This window comes from Hyperolius riggenbachi, chromosome 1 (assembly GCF_040937935.1).
Source record: "Hyperolius riggenbachi isolate aHypRig1 chromosome 1, aHypRig1.pri, whole genome shotgun sequence".
In the NCBI taxonomy this organism is placed as follows: domain Eukaryota; kingdom Metazoa; phylum Chordata; class Amphibia; order Anura; family Hyperoliidae; genus Hyperolius; species Hyperolius riggenbachi.
This window is the reverse complement of record NC_090646.1, coordinates 459,525,637-459,546,138: the sequence shown is the minus strand read 5'-3', so window position 1 is coordinate 459,546,138 and position 20,502 is coordinate 459,525,637. Positions and strand designations below refer to the sequence as shown.

The following is a 20,502-nucleotide window of genomic DNA, read 5'->3' as shown; positions in this document are numbered from 1 at the left end:
AAATCCTGTTTGATTCCCTAGCCAGATCTAACCATTTTTGAAAAGCTGAAAGTCCGGGCTTTCCTTGCGATGCCCCATTCCCAAAACAGGGGGGTTTGCGATGCCCCATTCCCAAGTTAGGGGGGACGGGTGTCCCCTGCACTTTGCTGCAGGGAGCACAGTGGAATTGAGTCTCCTGCCCATGCCAGTAAGACAGGAGACGAGGGTGCATAGCTGCGCTGCTCCTTCATCTGTAATGAGAGACCCAGGGCACTTGACATAAGTTATGAAGACACAGATTTATGCTACGAAGGAAGAAGAAGACCTACCTGGTGTGCTGCTTATCATCATGTCGGGTTTGTCCCGTACTTCTGTAATTGCACTTTCTGCAGCCAAGATCAGGGGACACCCCTCCTTCAAAACTCCATAACTTGGGAACTGAGCATCATACCAATTCGGGACTCGGTGCAAAGCCAGGACTTTCAGCTTTCTAAAAAAGGACAGATCTTCCTGGGGGAGCAAACAGAATTTTAACAAAAAGTTGCCAAGCCTGCCTGATGGGATAATATGTAAGTACCTTAATATCTTTTAAAAAAAGTAGTTCTTCGGAGCGACCAATAATCTTTCAGCTGGTACATCGGGTAAAGCTCTGATTGGCTGCACTAGGCATCTGCTTCACTTTTGCTCATGTTTTATGCTGGTCTTGATAAAACTGCTGGGTACAGTTATTTTATAGGCCCATACACACGTCGGATTTTTGCGAACGACCCGTCGTTTGAACGTTCCGTCGTTCAGTCGTTCGCACGTCAAATCCGACGTGTGTACAGACTATCGTTCGCCGGGCAGATCGCTGGAAACCAGTCTTATCACGCGAACGATAGTCCGTACACACGTCGGATTCCGCGTGCGAACGACTGAACGACGGGACGTTCAAACGACCCGTCGTTCAGAAAAATCCGACGTGTGTATGGGCCTATAGGGGCACTGCAAAAGAGGTATGGCGTTTGCATTTTTCTCAAGCTGTGTAGTAGTGTGAGTTTGCACCTCTGGTAATTGCTGTAGACAGAGTTCAAGTAAATTATTAAATTGACCAGTAACAGAATAATCTATAAATATGTTTATGTCAGGAGCACCTAGGAACAACAAGCCCAGGTCAAGAAAGATTATGCTGAGAGCAGTGATAGAGGAAACTGCTAATGGATTGAAGGGATGAGTACATGTTGATAGTGCTGTAAGGACAGTCCTCTTTAATGTTGTAACTACAGGTGGCCTATAAACAAACAACTGTAGTTTTATATATATGTGCAGAAACTGGAATTTTAAACCTGGAGCTGACAGCTACATGTATAGCTTTAGTAGGACTACTTATGTTCATTTCTTATAAGTGATCATAGAATTACCAGCAATCAATCACTGTGACAATAGAATCATATAGAATGCAACAAAATATGACATACCTCTGATTAATTGTGCATTGTTGTTGTATTGTGTGCTTATGCTTGATTGATTGCAGGCATGTGCTGCAGTCTGCAGAGTTAACTGATGGAAGACCCTACAAATCCGCACCACACTAGCTGGGGTTTAGCATGTGTAACCGTTCTTAGCTCATGAAAGTGAATACTGGATGAAAGATTTAGTACTATTTCAGAGTTTTCAACAGTATCTCAACAATCTCTATTAATAGTGAGTGTTAGCATAATGATTGGGAGAGGTAATTCATACAGGATTTGTAGAAACTGTCATTTATTTGTTTACGGTACTTTCTTTTGCACATTTATATCGCATAGATGTATCTTATGCAGAGTCGTACAGAGAAAACGTAGCATTTTTCTCACAGTTTATTGATCTTGCCACAAGTGGGGAAGGCAGTTAAACTACCTGTTTACTTTTAGTTGTAGGAAGAAACATAACTATCCAACGCAAATGAATGCAAACATCAGGGAAATGTAAAGGTTTGATTCACATGGTGTACCAGCTGAGAGTTACACTTGGAAGCCTAGATGTACTAGGTTAGAATGCTATTTACGTACTTGCTAACGTACTTTACACTACACTGCTAAGAAAAGCAGTTCTGAAATTTGGCTCAGTGGACAGCAGAGATCTAGACATAACAAGGTTACAGAACCGCACTCAGTCTTTTGAGGTAAAAAGAAACAAACAAATAAAAAAACCCAGTAAATACATGTTTCAAATGGAGAAAACAGTCACAATACAAGGCACTCCATCTGTGAGACACACCCTGACCTTGGGTTATCTTCATGGTTACAGATCTGACACCTTTTAAGACTCTTCAAATATCTTCCATCTTCAGGACTTTGTTGCATCTCTGGCCTTCTAATGTCTACATGCCACTGGCCTAATGATTCTCTATCACACTAATTTGTCCAGATCACTCCTGGATCCCCAGTCCTGTGGTCTAACTCACCACAGACAGACACTCTGGTTCACAGCCAGCTCTCTGCCTTCTAGCGTGTGCTCTATGGGACTTGGCTTGTTGCCACTTGCCAAACCCTGAGCAGGATTCAAAGGACTAGTATTGTGCAGCCGGCCTTCTCTCAATGTATACTGGCTATTTATCGCTAAGATTCCTATAAAGTGTAGTAGTTGCTAAACTGGACCTTTCCTCCAAATCAGACCAAATTTTACCAGGAACATGACAATCCCTCTGAATCTTGTAAAATCTTCATGTACTCTTTTCATGTTTTCATGAATGTTTGTTTTAGATGACAGTGTAATGTTTATACAGATGTATTTTGGTGTTGGCTGCTTCCTCTTCAGCAAAATGCCAATGTGTTGAATCCTTAGCCAGCTGCTATGTGCAGTGGCTGAAATTGGATGCCTCCTACATGCCCTTCGCCCTTCCCTCTCTATAGGACTTAATGTGCTGCTTGGCAGGGAGCTATGTAACCCGACTATACAGTGATCAAGGGTACTGCCCCCCTAAATAGCCACAAAAGATCACTTCAGAGAAATTTTACCTACGGTATAGGCATAGTGTTGAAAATGAAGTGCTAGTTAGTCCCTGACATAATAGTTATTTTGTTCAGTCTAAAGTATTTACAATTATTTTGCTCACAGTTATGCTAATATGTGCCTTATTTTTCTTTTTTTGTTGTAACATGAAGAACCAGTATTTGTTTTGAAGATATGCAATAAATATGCAATAATACAACTGTGTTGACTTTTTCCCTACTTTTTCCTAGGGCCCAAAATGAGTGGAGTGGAATGTGTTGAAGGGATGGCAGCAGGACTCTATGAAGAACTGTTTGCTGCTATTGTGTCCCTTATTAATAGGTATGTCAATGTCTATATAACATATCTTCTTGATTAAATAGCAAATAGATTATGTTCTTTACGTTTTTAAGAAATATAACTCACTTTCACTTACAATTATTTCCTTTATTGTGAATGAATGTCCGCTATAAGTGGAAGTAGTTTTTTTTGCTAAAATACCTTTAGATGTCTGTGGTGTATGGATATACAAACACAGAACACCTACAGATGTCCACAGAAGTCTAAGGTGTAAAACAAAATTACAGCTTCTTTATAAATTCAATTCACCACTAACAAGATCTTTATCATATCTATATAGTGTCAAAATCTACTGCAGCGCTGTACAGTGCATATATAGTCTTGTCACTAAATATCCTTCATAGGAGCTCACAATCTAATCCCTAACACAGTCATATGTCCATCACAGTCTAGGGCTAGTTTAGGGGGAAGCCAATTAACTTATCTGTATATTTTTGTGATATGGGAGGAAACCAGAGTGCCCAGATTTGTACTAAAACCAATTTATCATTTTCACAGTGGGCATAACATTTTATTGAACTCTTTGGTCCCAATCCAATTCACCTTTTCTCCTAAGTTTTCTCCTCTGAGATAATTTTTCATCTTCTGATTAGTCTTCTGCAGTCTTGGACAGGTTTGAAAACATGTAAGCACAAAGACTTTTGATCCTGTGGAACCCACTTAAAGTGACACTGAAGTGAAAAAAAAAACAACAACTTATCATTGATGTAATGATTTGTATATGTAGTAGTGATAATTAATAGAACATTAGCGGCAAAGAGAATAGTTTCATATTTAAAGTTTTAGATATATAGCGTTTTTTTATAGTCATGCATAATTCAGTCATATTAAGTACAAGCCACACTCTGTATTTTAAACTATAACCAAAGCAGACCTAATGACCCTAACTTCCCTGCAGTAAATCTGTCTCTTACTGTTTATTTGATGTATAAGTGCTTTTGAAAATAGAGACCCAAATTGTGTAAAAGTACTCAGAGAAGCTCTTTTGCATAGATAACAACTGAAGTTTCTTAACGCTTCCTGTTCTGGAAACAAAATTAGACTCATATCTGTGCTACTAATGTTCCATTTCTTAGCTGTACTACACATACAAATTATTATCTCATAAGTTTATTTTTACTTCAGATTCCCTTTAAAGAGACTCTGTAACAAACTTTTCAGCCTTAGTTCTTCTATCCTATAAGTTCCTTTGCCTGTTCTAATGTGCTCTGGCTTACTGCAGCTTTTCCTAATTGCACAGTGGCTGTGTTATCTCTGTTATATGATCTAATCTGTTTCCTTCTGTCGGCACAGTCGGGCTAAAGCTGGAATGTGTGGAATGTGCAAGGCTGCTTGTAATTGGTAGAAGCTATACACACCCCCTCCAGGCCCCCTACAGGCTCTGTATGACTCACACACTCTGCTTATGTGAGCCTATCAGACGCTGGTTAGTTTGTTTGTAAACACTGCCTAAAACTGTTAATTACAAGCCAGGTTTGCAGGAGAGAGTGGCAGAAATAGCACAGAGGGGCCCAGGAGAACATAATGAATAGAATGGTATGCTTTTTGCTGTAAAAATGTTAGAGTACAGATTCTCTTTAACACAGTACATATATTAACCCCCCTGGCGGTATAAAAAAATCCGCCAGGAGGGAGCACCGCAGTTTTTTTTTAATTTTTGTTTTCCTATATCATGTAGCGAGCCCAGGGCTCGCTACATGATAGCCGCTGCTCAGCGGCACCCCCCCGCCCTCTTCGATCGCCTTCGGCGATCTCAGATCAGGAAATCCCGTTCAAAGAACAGGATTTCCTGGAGGGCTTCCCCCATCGCCATGGCGACGGGGCGGGATGACGTCACCGACGTCGGGACGTCATTGGGAGTCCTGAACCACCCCTCAGCGCTGCCTGGCACTGATTGGCCAGGCAGCGCACGGGGTCTGGGGGGGGTTACCGCCAAGGAGGATAAGCTATTATCTGTATATGGGTAGCTTCAGCATGTTTTTTTTAATACAAAATATTATAATACTGCTGTTAATTTAGAACTCTCTTTCCTAAGGTCTTTGTCCTCCAGTCTGTTGACTCTGGCTTCCATTATGGTAGTTGATATCCCAGGATTTCAGAATCCACGCCACCAAAGGAAGGAAAGGGCTGGCACCTTTGAGGAACTTTGCCATAACTATGTGCTAGAACGCATGCAGTGCCTGTCCTACAAGAGGACATTCAGCATACCTTTGGACAGGTTCAATGAGGTGAGAATAATTATCTTGTATTAGAAATATCATTGTTTCAATCAAGTTAGTGACGCATAAATTACAGTGTTTCAATGATATCTTATGAAATATGTTCATTAAATTTAATAGAACTTGGATCATTACACAATATACTTCTTGACAGAATTGTAATAAACATTATAACTAAACATTATTGATATTGTACTTCACAGGAAAATATTGAAGTACCATTTCAAATGCCAGAGGACTCTCCATTCAACACTGTAGCGATCATTGATCAGACATCTTTACAGGTAACTAACTCCAATTGTTAAGCTGCTGCACAGTTAAATCTTCATTCCCTTGAGAAGATAATCTTTGGGCATTAAATTCAAAGCAGTGCAACGGCTAGTCTGTAGTAATGAGCAAAAGAGATTTCCTATTGTGATAAAAGTAAAAATCCAACAGATCCTGCTTTGAATTTGCTATTGGCTGATTCTTTTGGATGATTTTTTTATTACGTAATTTGGATATAAATATTGCTGTTTATATGGATTACTTTACTTGATTAGCTTTAATGCCTAGGTGTCTATAGAAAATATAATCAGTTATTCCCAAAAATATTTAAAAAAAAAGTAAAACAAATATATACATTCTACAGTCTCCCATCACTTTATTAAAGTCCATTACAGTAGATTACTTCTAGATTAGAAAGTCATTAAATGAATATAACTAAAATTAAACTTAATGTAACCACTTCACAACTGAGGGGTTTTACCCCTTGACCACCAGAGCAATTTTTACCTTTCAGCGCTCCTTCCATTCATTCGTCTATAACTTTATCATTAACTATCACAATTAAATGAACTATATCTTGTTTTGTTCGCCACCAATTAGGCTTTCTTTAGGTGGGACATTATGCCAAGAATTGTTTTATTCTAAATGTGTTTTAATGGGAAAATAGGAAAAAATGTGGGAAAATGTATTATTTTTCAGTTTTAGGCCTATATAGTTTTCAAATTATGCATGCTACTGTAATTAAAACCCATGAAATGTATTTGCCCATTTGTCCCGGTTATAAAACCGTTTAAATTATGTCCCTATCACAATGTTTGGCGCCAATATTTTAATTGGAAATAAAGGTGCATTTTTTTCAGTTTTGCGTCCATCCCTAATTACAAGCCCATAGTTTATAAAGTAACAGTGTTAAAGTTCAGTCCCTAAGGTAACTATTTATGTATTTTTTTTAATTGTAATTTTTTTTTTTTAATTACAAAAAAAAATAAAAAATTGGGGAGTGTGGGAGTTAATTTTTAGTGTAAAACTAATTTATTTGTATGTAAAAAATGCTTTAGGATGTAGTTTTACTATTTGGCCACAAGATGGCAACAGTAACTTTTTGTTTAATGCGACCTGCAGGCGTCCTTAGCGGATAAGCAGCGGATCATTGCTGGGCTTAGATCAACGAACGGGAATGGATTTTCCCGTTCATTGATCTCCGGGCGAGCGGCCGGCGGCGTGTTTACGAGCGAGAGTGCGCGCTAGAGCGAGCGGGAGCGCAGAAAGTACGGAATTCTCCATCCCTGGGGGTGAAAGGATGGAAAAAGGGACAGAGAAATTCGTTCGCGTGGGGGTAAAGTGGTTAAAAGTTAAACTCAACGAAATTTTTTTTTTCATAATTACTTTTTGATCTTTATCTGTTTCCTGGAGAGTTATTTTGCAAACTGGCTTCTGTAGTAATTATGCATATCAGGTTTTACTTTCAAGCATTCTACAGTACGTACAGTGGGATGCAAAAGTTTGGGCAACCTTGTTACTCATCATAATTTTCTTGTATAAATCATTGGTTGTTATGATAAAAGATGTCAGTTAAATATATCATATAGGAGACACACACAGTGATATTAGAGAAGGGAAATGAAGTTTATTGGAGCACGCGGCGGGCGTGCGGCGGATGAGCGGTGACAGACCTAACCGGTTTTTAAACGGGCTAAGGTCACTAGTTATATAGTAAAAAGAGAGGTAATTGCTTACCTCTCCAGAAGGTATAGACAGACACCAGTTCAACTGGAAAAAGTTTTTATTCGAAAGGCAATCTGACAAAAGCGACAGGTTTTGGACGAGTTCATCTCTTCATAGGGGATTCTCAGGGATTTATTTATTTTCAAACGCACTTAGTGAATGGCAGTTGCTCTGTCCAACTGACAAAAAACTGTGTATCGAGCAGGGAAGCTGGCCAGCATCATTGTTTAAATCATTTTTAGGGAATATCTTTATAAAGAATAAAATCCTTGCTGAGAACCCCCTATGAAGAGATGGACTAGTCCAAAACCTGTCACTTCTGTCAGATTTCTAATACCTACTGTAAGTGACAGCAACATAGGAGAAAAGTAATTTATGGCTCATTTTACTCTGGAAAAAATGTACTTCTTATTTGTCTATGTTTGCACATATTTTAAATTTTACAATTTTTCGCCATAGTGCCCCTTTAAGTTTGAAATTTTAACAGCATAATTAACTGCTATGGTGTTTTCTTCGAGTTGACATACTCTTTGTCCCATGTTCAAGAGCTTTGTAGGGAACCTATATGTATTTTTTTCTGTCTGTGTGTAGAATGTGCAGAGATCAAACATGCATCTCAACTTTGATTCCACATAATGTTAATATTTTTTGTTAGGATGATCACTGGCAAAAGCCACATAACAATGCGTATCATGTGAGGATGATTACTTAAAGGAGTACTGTAGGGGGGTCGGGGAAAAATAAGCTGAACTTACTATGGGCTTCTAATGGTCCTCCGCAGACATCCTGTGCCCGCACAGCCACTCACTGATGCTCCGGTCCCCTCCTCCGATTCACTTGTGGAATTTCTGACTTTAAAGTTGGAAAACCACTGCACCTGCGCAGCTGCGCCCTTGATCCCACTAACATCACCAGGAGTGTATTGCACAGGCCCAGTACGGTCTGCACCTGCGCAGTACGCTCCTGGTGATGTCAGAGGGAGCGAAGACATGGCTGCGCAGGCGCAGTGATTTTCTTACTTTAAAGTCAGAAATTCCAGAAGTGAATCAAAGGCGGGGACTGGAGCATCGGTGAGTGGTGTGTGGGCACAGGATGTCTGCGGGAGACCATTAATCTACATACACACGGGGGACAATTGTCCCCCATTGCATGCGCGCACGCGAACAGGGAACGACAGCTCCCTGCCGGCGACAGCTGTCCACACGTCTCGCCAGAAAGGCAGCTGTTTGTGAATGGAGCATCCCCCGGCCGGATGCTCCATTCACTCGCATAGGTCTCCTGTCGCTAGCCCGCATACTCACGCGGGACTAGCAACGTTGCGGCGACAGCTGTAGCCGGCGATTGAACATGTCAATCGCCTGGCGACAGCTCCGACGGGCGACGGTTCGGGGCGCGCGCGTCATACACACGGGCGACCTGTCGCTGCAACACGCACGTGCCACGTGGTTGCGGCGACGGCCGTACCCCGTGTGTATGGGCCTTTAGAAGCCCCAGGTAAGTACAGGTCATTTTCCTCCGACCCCCCCTTTAAAGAAGACCTGAACTCAGAACTTCCTCTCTGCTCTAAAAGATATGCAACAGCATAATAGCAATAGCTTTAAAGAAAAAAATGTCTTTATTACAGCTGGTACAAATCCAACAACACATCTGCACTGTTTCTACTTCCTGCTTTCATGGAAGCAGACATATTGTTAGCATCCAGTGCTTTCAAATGAGCTTTTGTGCAAATTGCAGTCAGGTGACACAGTGAGAGAGATCAAATTACAACTTGTGATTAGACAGAGATGCGGGGGAATTAGACAGGCTAAATTCTCTAAATACATACAGGGTGCATTTCTCTATGTTTTCCTTCTGTCCTGTGCAAGAGTTCAGGTCCACTTTAATATTTGAGTAATGTAAATGGGGTTCTTAAATGCGAATAAGTCTTTTAAAAATTATCCCCTTTGCCCATACATCATTTCAGGGATAAGCAAAGGCAGGTTGCATGTGAGCTTCCCTGAAATTTTCAAATTCGCAACTTTTATTAGAGCTAATATTAAACTTATTCATGCCATTTTTGTTATTTTTACATTATTTAATTAAAGATGCTTTTCTATGTGCATATATTTTGCATGACCATGTAGAAAAGAAAAACTCCTGTTGTATATTATTTATTTTATTTATTTATTGTATTTATAAAGTGCCGACATATGTAGCATAGACAGGCACACTAGAAGCCAAGATATCTAAAGACCGGATCAGATTGGATCTCTTGGCTCTAGTGCGCCATACAGTATATGATGTGTCTGCTGGTGCTCTGGCAGACTGACTGCTGCACCTATTGATCTTTCTGGTAGTGCGGTCAGAACCCAGACTTGAAAGAAAAGAAAAACGTCAGCATGAATGAATTGTCTTCTTTTGTGATTCAGCGCTGTAAAATGTGCAAGATGTTTAGTGTCATAAATCATGACATGAGAAAAATGTTTTTCACTTCTTCTAGCTGAAAAGGAAATTCACTCATACCTTGATGTAGCTTTCTTTGTAAGGTTTATTTACGAGATGTGGTACCCCTCTTATTAAAGGTAGCTTCTAGGTTCCTAATAAGCCCCCCTGCGCTATAACCCCCTTCCCCCCAACAGCCTCTTGTCCTTTGCATCAGACAACGGTGCTTTAAGGAGAGTTAGGGGAATGGGGTGTGGTTAGTGTTTTCCTGTTACATAGTTGCATAGTTAGTTGGGTTGAAAAATTAAATACATCCATCGATAAGAACCATGAGAACTGATATTGATCAGGTTTCCAGCTGTTAGAGGCCATATTGTGGTGTGGTGTGCATATAAAAATTATCTATGCATCACAAGGAGCACAAATGTTATTTTCCAAGGTGCCAGCCTACTCTGCATCCTTTAATATGCCCTTTCTATTATTATCCTATTTATGGGTATATTGATCAGGAATTATCTTGTATTATTAATTAAACTATTAGCCTCTATAACTGGGAATGTTATAATATAGCAAGGAGATCTATAAACTGAATAGGTTAGCACTGAGCAAGCCTAGCATATTTTTAAAATGAATTCTAGGCATGCTTAGCCTTGTATTTGTTGTCTGTTTGTTGCTTTCTTTCATGGACTTTGCCAACTCCAGTAACATTTTAAGACCTTGCTTTTGATTTGTGTGTTTCCCTGATGGATATCTGTTGAACAGCAGTCATTTTTAGGCTGTGATAATCATGACTTTTACAAGAGACCACAGTTCAGTTGCTGCTGAAGAGAGAAAGCCGAGGAACAGCAAAGCGGTAATAACTAAAGTTATACGCTCCTTAGAACTGTAGGGGCCGGCCACAGATCATTTCACTGAAGTATCGGATTCATGCTTCTGAGCAGACTCTTTGATATTTGTAACTGTGAGAAGATTAGTTGTTCTTAGTGAATTGACTATTTTGTGTGAAACTCCCATTTCCCAAAAAGGGTGGGGAGCTGTAAAAACAAGAAAATAAAGCTAGATACAAAGATTTAAGGAATAATAAAGTTCCACAACTGTCTCTTATAACACACACAAAAAAATGCTTTAATATTGACCTAGCAGAGTATAACAATTTACTGCATTTAAAACCATTAAAAATTCGCTCATTTTGAACCAGCGCGTTGTTCAATAAAGACTCAATGGCATGACAGTTACTGTGTGTGATGATCCCCGGCAAAAAGCTTCTGCAAAAAGTCCACACCACTGTGATTTTGCCTGTTGAGACCCACCACCAAAGCACCACACTCAGTGTCATGTGACTATCCCTCCTCTGACTAAGGGACAATGTTTAATTTAGGCTGGATGTAATGTTCACTTGAAAATCAAGGTGCTGCATATATTACATCCGCATTCAAATACCCATTTACCACAGATAAATTCCACACTTTTGTGTTTGTAAATGCATGTCTAACTGAATAAAGGGGAGGCGCTGCTGCACTACACACTTCTTCGAGACTCCTGTCCCATGATGGTGGCAGTCACCTGCACAGTAGAGCGCACACGATTGGGATTGGCCATTTCCGCCTTAGCCCATTGGGGAGCCACTACTGCACCTGCGCTGGAACAGGTAAATATTGCAGGTGCTACTGCGCCATAGCACAACAAATTGACAGCTGTGGTTTCGGAGGGGCCCCGCGAGACCACCGTGGGACGGAGGAGGACGGCGGAAGTCTTAATAGGATCCAGAGGCTTTCCTCTTCCAAGGTAAGTATTCCCAGGGGCACTTTATTATGGTACAGTGTCTAAGACTTTGAGTAATTAATGCATAGTTTATGCTACCTTAAATCTACTTTACAAGTATTATCACTGTTGAAATGGCAGATGCTTTGATAAAAAAAAAATGTTAAATAAATAAAAATCTACAGCATTCTTTGTGCTGCCACTAAGTGCAGAATTCATAGCTGCTTTCTATCAAAGGTGTGAGGGTGAAAACAGAAGCTGTTTAGGAATCTCAGAAGTATGTCAAAGGCAAGGAAGAAAGGCTTTCTCCACAGGCTCAATAGTTAGATGGTGCCATTATATGGGTAATTATGTGTGACATGAGATTTCATTGGACTGCATTTGCTTGATGTGATTGTGTTTTTGCTATGAAAAGCGGGGTCGGGGAAAGCAAAAAAGAAATGGTGACAGGACAGTGCAGAGGTTCCCATAGATTCCAATGGCATGATAAGGCAGTAGCTATAATAAAAGCAGAGGTGAAAGAAATTAAAATGAATATTTAGGTATCTTCAAGGTAATTAATTTAGGTTAAAAATATTAATGTGAAAATTAATATAACTCAGCATTTTCATACCAGCCTCTAGTAGCTTATGGAAGCATGTAGCATTTCATAAACATAGATATATACTAGATAGATATATACCAATCAACTAATATTTCATTGATTGTTGAGTGATTGGCATGTTGGTATATATCAGTTGATCATGCACATGCCACTCTGGGTCTACATGCAAACAACCAATCAATGTACTTAGACAGAAAAAGGAACCAATGGGAGCTTGTGGACAAGCAATCGTAAAAATTGGATGGACAAGAATCATATACATATTACTTGATTAGGTGTCTCATGTATTTGATTTCTGATCAGTTGCTTTAAAGTTTGGCCCAAGTCATAAGTCCTAAGGTGCGTACACACCTGTGATGGATGTCGCCCATCAGGGATTGAGACACGATCCCCTTGGGTGACATAGGGCTGTACAGACACAAAGACAGCTGTATAAGTGCTGACATGTTCTGTTGCTATGCGGCGGTGGGAAGGTGGGGCAGAGGGATGATGGAGTGACGCGTACATGATGTCATGCAGCGGGCAGGGGAGCAACGTGCACAATGGAGTTGGCAGTCACTCTTCTAAGTTCTGTTGCTATGCGGCGGTGGCAAGGTGGGGCAGAGGGTTGATGGAGTGGCGCGTACATGATGTCATGCAGCGGGCCGGGGGGCAACGTGCACAATGGAGTTGGCAATCACTCTCCTAAGTTCTGTTGCTATGCGGGGGTGGGAAGGTAGGGAAGAGGGATGATGGAGTGGTGCATACATGATGTCATGCAGCGTGCTGGGGAGCAACGTGCACATTGGAGTTGGCAGTCACTCTTCTAAGTTCTGTTGCTATGCGGGGGTGGGAAGGTGGGGCAGAGGGATGATGGAGTGACGCGTACATGATGTCATGCAGCGGGCCGGGGAGCAACGTGCACAATGGAGTTGGCAGTCACTCTTCTAAGTTCTGTTGCTATGCGGCAGTGGGAAGGTGGGGAAGAGGGATGATGGAGTGGCGCATACATGATGTCATGCAGCGGGCCGGGGAGCAACGTGCACAATGGAGTTGACAGTCACTCTTCTAAGTTCTGTTGCTATGCGGGGGTGGGAAGGTGGGGCAGAGGGATGATGGAGTGACGTGTACATGATGTCATGCAGCGGGCCGGGTAGCAACGTGCACAATGGAGTTGGCAATCACTCTCCTAAGTTCTGTTGCTATGGGGCGGTGGGAAGGTGGGGAAGAGGGATGATGGAGTGGCGCATACATGATGTCATCCAGCGTGCTGGGGAGCATCGTGCACAATGGAGCTGGCCGTCACTCTTCTAAGTTCTGTTGCTATGCGGCGGTGGGAAGGTGGGGCAGAGGGTTGATGGAGTGGCACGTACATGATGTCATGCAGCGGGCCAGGGAGCAACGTGCACAATGGAGCTGGCCGTCACTCTCCTAAGTTCTGTTGCTATGCGGCGGTGGGAAGGTGGGGCAGAGGGTTGATGGAGTGGCGCGTACATGATGTCATGCAGCGGGCCGGGGAGCAACGTGCACAATCGAGCTGGCCGTCACTCTCCTAAGTTCTGTTGCTATGCCGCGGTGGGAAGGTGGGGCAGAGGGTTGATGGAGTGGCGCGTACATGATGTCATGCAGCGGGCCAGGGAGCAACGTGCACAATGGAGTTGGCAGTCACTCTCCTAAGTTCTGTTGCTATGCGGGGGTGGGAAGGTGGGGAAGAGGGATGATGGAGTGGCGCATACATGATGTCATGCAGCGGGCCGGGTAGCAACGTGCACATTGGAGTTGGCGTCACTCTGCCAAGTTCTGTTGCTATGCGGCGGTGGGAAGGTGGGGCAGAGGGATGATGGAGTGGCGCATACATGATGTCATGCAGCCAGCAGGGAAGCAACATGGAATTGGCTGTCGCCCTACAAAGTTAATCCTCCTGGTGGTTATCAGCCGCCTCAGCCAACTTTGATCATATATGTGTACATAACTATATTAACATGCTACAACAAGATTTATTAACATTAATATGTTTTAAAATTTACATAGTACATAGGAGATGAACTGCGAAGCTAAAGTATTACTAACGCCAAATGGATTATTCATATACAATATTAAAAGCTCTTATTTATAAAATCAGTTTTATGCCATGCGAGTAACCTTGCTGAGAGGTTTTGTTGCATGATGACGTTGATTCATTAGATCAATGAGCAGTTCACTATTGACTAGTCCATGCGCCTTCGGACGTTAAATTGTATTATTCACTGCAAATCCTATTAAAGAGATTACAAAACATGACAATGTGGGCATTCCATTTTTTCACTGTTTCTTTATTTAAATCACATGCTTGAAATATTTATATATAAACCATAAACCATATTGATTCCTGCTTAATACATGCACATGATCTATAAAATATTAATCTTTCGACAAGCTTTTTCCTTTACTATATGACCTTCAAGTATTGTTATGCAGCATTAGAAATGCTTGTACACGTAGTCATTTTTGCATATGATAAAACCAAGAGGATCACTGAGGGTTCACAGTACATTTAGTACAGTGGAGATATGATAATCAGCCATTATATAATAGGTGTGATGCAGGAAATGAATCTGGAAATGATCCTATTGTGGTTAAGAGGATGATTTAATAAGATAAAGAAAGAATTAAAAATCACACACTTGAATTACTCACCTTAGTGCCGCCATGATTGTCTAAATGCTAGGTGAGTGGCAATGGATGCTGGAAATTGTGAGCTATTGCACTCTTGGAGCCATGATGATGCTTCTGTCCTGCTCTACTGAAGTGAATAGGGTGACAATGCACATGTGTGCATGTACATAGGTGCATGTTTCCCTATACACCAACAGTCATCACACTGACCACTTTATGGCTTTGCCATGAGAATTTTGACATATGCATTAGCAGTATGTTAAAACTGAACTCCTGGAAGTGTGTTAAAGCTCAAATCAAGATGTGCAAACATTTTTGGGGCAGTATTACATAGATTTCTGCAGTGGTTTATAATAGAGACAGAAGAAAAATAACTGAAAATTCTATGATGAATTAACTCTTTGCAGTACATTTCAAAGTAAAGCACCAATTTTGTTTCAAAAAAGCAAACCCTTTAATCCAGCATTATATATTGCCTTGATTAATGACAAACTTTATTTCAGGTTGCTTACCTTGTTTTTTTAATTGGGCATAGAAAAATGAACCATTCCACAGCATTCCTAACAGACTCTGGTATATGAGAGTGTCAACACCATGTTCAATTGTTTTAGTCATGTTCAATTGTTTAATTTAGTCAGGTGATTAAAGGGAAGGTCCAGGCTCCAAAAAAACAAAACAAAATCCACTTACCTGGGGCTTCCTTCAGCCCCTGGCAGCCAGCCTCTGCCCTCGCTGCAGAAGCCGACCTCGCCAGGTCGAGTTCCGGGTCAGCTTCTTCTGTGCTCCACCGCGCGGGTCACGTGTTTCGGCCGGCGTCATCAGGATTGTACTGCGCAGGCGCAGTAGTTCTGCGCCTGCGCAGTATAATCCTGATGGCGTCGGCTGGACCACGTGACCCGCGGCATGGAACGCAGAAAAAGCCGACCCCAGACCCAACCTGGTGAGGTCGGCTTCTGCAGCGGAGAAGACCAGGAGCCACCGGAGCTGCGGCAAGGGCACAGGATGGCTGCCAGGGGCTGGAGGAAGCCCCATGTAAGTGGATTTATTTATTTTTTTGGAGCCTGGATGTATCCTTTAAATTGAATAACGAGGGCTTCTATTCTGTGCACAGAGGCGTAGAAATAGGGGGTACAGAGGTTGAGACCACATTGGGGCCCTTAGGCCAGAGGGGCTTTGCCTCAACCGCAAGATTAGCTCAGCTCTCTATTGGTCCTGTGCTCATAATAATCACTTATGTAGATGCTTTGAATAGTGGTAATCATTAAAAACTGCTCCCTATTTCCTTCTTGCACCACTGACACTGTGGTTGTCCTCGGCAGGTTTTGGTGCGCTGTATCAATTGTTATGTATAGAGTGCTTGGGGGGCCCCAATGTAAAACTTGCATCGGGGCCCACAGCTCCTTCGCTGCGCCACTGTCTCTGCAGCTAATTGTTTTTTTCAGAAAGAATGCTTGGAAAAACAAAAAAATAAACTGTAACCTTATAGACAGTTTTGACAATCCATACCTGGACAGAGAGGTGGAGGGTTAGTGGTAGGAAACAGCAGGATACAAAGCTCTTGGGATAGGACTGGATTAGGTCTGGAATCAGTTATGCTGATATTGATATTCACTATAGAAAAAGAAGGAATGGTGCTGGCCAGTGGCCACAATCAGTGCTTGTAGAAAAAGGTTGCTGATAGCTTTTATTGATACAAAACTTTGCATAAAAACTTTAAAACCATAAGCTGGACATATCAGGGGTCAACCACCTGTAATGACAGGCATACGCACATGTATCCATACATGGCCATATCTACCTACAATTGTATACCACCGATGACCCTAGTGTTAGTTTGGTTAGAGAGAAGAGTTTTTATATGTCTTTATACCTGGCCTCAACCTGCTAGTGTATCAACAATAACCAGAGTCCATAGTTTGTTAGGCATCTATAGCTTGAAACCAGACATCTCAATCTGCCAGATAAAAAGCCTGACTATATTGAGATCAAACAAATCACCTGCCCTTTGCATAAGCTTATATTTTAATTCCTGTCCAGTTTAGGAGCATATGGAAAAGTGACTTTCCTAGCACTATTGTAGGCACTACATACGGTGGACAGTAATTCTGATGTACAAAACCCTTTGGGTCCAAGAAACTGTCTTTGGGCTTTTGTTGTGTGCAGTTTGGTGTATAAAGAGAAATTATATAACCTGGAGCAGTGTAGCATGAAGAGTTCAAGATTTGCTTATCTGATATTTACACACAAGTGGACAGTTACTTGTAGATAGCTTTGCTATTTACAACATACAAAACAAAATTGGAGCTCCATAAAGTTTATGAATAGCTGCCTTATCTGAATGATGAATCTCTCAAGACAGAGACATTATGCAGAATAAGATTAAGCAAATGTGTCTGGAGCCATAAAGACAGCACTATGTCATCCACACTATATAGAAGGCAAGTCAGAAAAATAGATTTAAGTGTTGCCAGGAAGCAAAGACTCAAGTCATTATGGGATGTGCCTTTATTTATGGCTCAGGCTGACATATCAGTAAGGACACATAAATATGTAAAATGTTTGGAGTCCCTGGGTGATTTGCAAGTTATTAGGTTAGGGAACATAAAGCATAGCACACTATATTGCATGCAAATCAGATAAGTTGCATGCAGACACATCCGTTATGTAATACAACAATATATTAAACAAGCACGAATGAGTTATAATAGGTATAGCTGCAATACTGATATACAGATCCTCCAGCAAACTCAACTTCTCTAAGCATGCAGTCATTTTACTAAAAACAGCTTATCCATGCACCAACCAAGATAAATGTTCCAGATGAAATAACATTATGCTATGCCCATGGCAGCCTACAAGGCATTGTTTTTTTTTTTTTTGCATATGTCGTATATTGTTCTGCAATGCTTTACAGACACCACTTGAAGGGAATCTGAAGTGAAAAGTGAATCTGAAAATAAACTTATGAGATAATGAATTGTATGTGTAGTACAGCTAAATGCTCATATACACATATAAACTTAAAGGGACTCCGAGCAGTGCAGAAACTATGGAAAGATGCATATCATTTTACAGCTCTCTTTCTCCTCTTTCCAATGATATATAAACCACCACCCTACGTCTTTTAGTTTTCGCTATTTTCGCAATTGAAATTGCCGCAACCGCGATTTCGATCGCGAAAATAGAGAAAACTAAAAGGTGTAGGGCAACGATTTAGGTGTCGTCAGAAAGAGGAGAAAGAGAGCTTTAAAATGATATCCATCAAGCCATAGTTATATTGTATTACACAGGATGACACTTTCCCCAGTGTCAGCAGCTCCATTCTGCTGAATGCAGCTGCTGACTTTGACAAAAAGTCGCCCTGTGTAATACAATATAACTATGGCTTGATGGATATCATTTTAAAGCTCTCTTTCTCCTCTTTCTGACGACACCTAAATCTTCGCCCTACGCCTTTTAGTTTTCTCTATTTTCGCGATCGAAATCGCGGCCGCGGCAATTTCAATCGCGAAAATAGCGAAAACTAAAAGGCGTAGGGTGGCGGTTTATATACCATTGGAAAGAGGAGAAAGAGAGCTTTAAAATGATGTGCATCTTTCCATAGTTTCTGCACTGCTCGGAGTCCCTTTAAAGTGGACCCAAACTAAACATTTTTTTAAATCAAAATATTTAGTTGCACCACTCTGACACATACAAAGATAACTAAACACTCCTTCAAGCCTATGAGCATTTCAGTGCAATAGTGCATGCTTTTCACCCTTCTCTTTGCATAACTAGGGTTATACAGGTGGCAGCCATTAGCAATTCCTCCTTTGCCGGACACCACCTACTCCACCAGTCTGCCGGATTCTGTCCTGGCAATATGAAAGGAAGGGAGGGGTTTCTCCAATAAATGTAAAATATTTTATATTTGTCATCATGCAGCTGAAAATATGCTGCTATTTATTATTATAATTTAGAAAATAGATTTTATTTCTGAAATCTTGTATTTTTAATTTGGGTCCACTTTAATGCACAACCACCAACTGCACAACATGACCAACCGCACAACAAATTGTTTACATGACAGGTATGTACACACACACGCCAACCAATAAAACAACCAACTCACTTAAATACTAGTAAACGACAAACTGCACAACAGTCTGCGTTCAAAAAGAACAAAGTTGTTCTAAAGACTTGTACACACATTCCAACCTGCATGATAGTTGGGCACATTGATCCACCGGTTGGATATGACAAACAACCTGTTACCAGTTGGTCATGTGGTTGTTTTCCAGCCGTACATACACCTAACTATCTTCCAACAGACCAAGTTTGAAAGATAGTTGGGTGTGTGTATGAGCCTTAGGAAATAGAACATAAGTAGCAAAGTAAAAAGTCCCATATTATTTCCAGTACAGGAAGAGTTAAGAAACTGCACTTGTTATCTATGCAACCGAGCTGCTCTGAGCTCGCTGACCGAACTTGGGTCAGCTACAGTGCTGTTTGCTGAAGCACTTATACATCAAAGAAACAGTGGAGAAAAAATGCTTCAGATAAGGTTTTACTGCAGGGAAGTTCAAACAGTCATTAGCTCTGCTCTGTTTCATAGTTTAAAATACAGTGTGTGGTTTGTAATTGCATACATGGCAGTATGATGCAATGTTATTAAAAAAAAAGCTATATAACCTACTATATTACCTACTGTCCTACACCTTAAATGTTTAGACCAGGGGTAGGGAACCTATGGCTCGGGAGCCGGATGTGTCTCTTTTGATGGCTACATCTGGCTCACATACACATCAGTAGGGGTTGATTCATTAAGATACACTGCTCAAGCAGCGCAGCTTAGTGTGGCAGCACAAGTAACATTTTCAAAGTAGGCACCCTACTGCTGTAGTAGGCACCACTAAATTACTTGCGCTACCCCAAAACTAACAGCTGCTCCTGTTGTCCCACTCTGGCCATTGTCAGGTCCAGTGACTTTGTAGGACGAGATCCCTGCACTTTGATTGGCCCAATAGGGTGTCTGTCACTTGACAGGCAGCCTATTGGGCCAAAGTGCAGGGATCTCGTCCGACAAAGTGAATCAATATCCAAGTCAGCTAGCTAATTGTACAAGCTGTTAGTCGGTATTTCTCCTGTCTGGCTCTCGTGGAAATTGCTGATGTTGCTGAAACCCAAGAGAAGCTGAAGACGTGTCTGACACTTCCGCTGCTCAGAGGATCAATTGTATACACATCACCATGGCAACAGGGATATGAGCCCTCTGCTGCGCATGCGCACTGTCCCAGTTTGAAACATATTGTACGGCTCTCACGGAATTACATTTTAAAATATGTGGCGTTTATGGCTCTCTCAGCCAAAAAGGTTCCTGACCCCCGGTTTAGACTGTAAGGCCTTTTGGCCAGGGCTCTCTCCCCTTTTGTCTCACAATGCTGTGTAATGTGTGTACATATCCCCCACCTTTTGTAAAAAACATGTAGTTAATGTGTTTTGTTTGTATTTGCTGTTATACCTTCTTGTCTTGTATCAAGTGTTGTATTGTATACTCTGTATTGTTATACTTTGTATGCTATTGTACAGCGCCACGGAAGA

General features: G+C 41.4%; 1 protein-coding gene across 1 annotated transcript in view; it reads left to right on the top strand.

The window, feature by feature from the left end:
* LOC137520706 (unconventional myosin-XVIIIb-like) overlaps positions 1–20,502 on the top strand; it is an 816,938-nt gene that overhangs the window by 265,415 nt on the left and 531,021 nt on the right. The window contains exons 15-17 of the mRNA XM_068238990.1: positions 3,183–3,273; positions 5,327–5,519; positions 5,714–5,794. Coding sequence (XP_068095091.1) covers positions 3,183–3,273; positions 5,327–5,519; positions 5,714–5,794 — 365 coding nt within the window. The remainder of the gene's footprint in view (positions 1–3,182; positions 3,274–5,326; positions 5,520–5,713; positions 5,795–20,502) is intronic.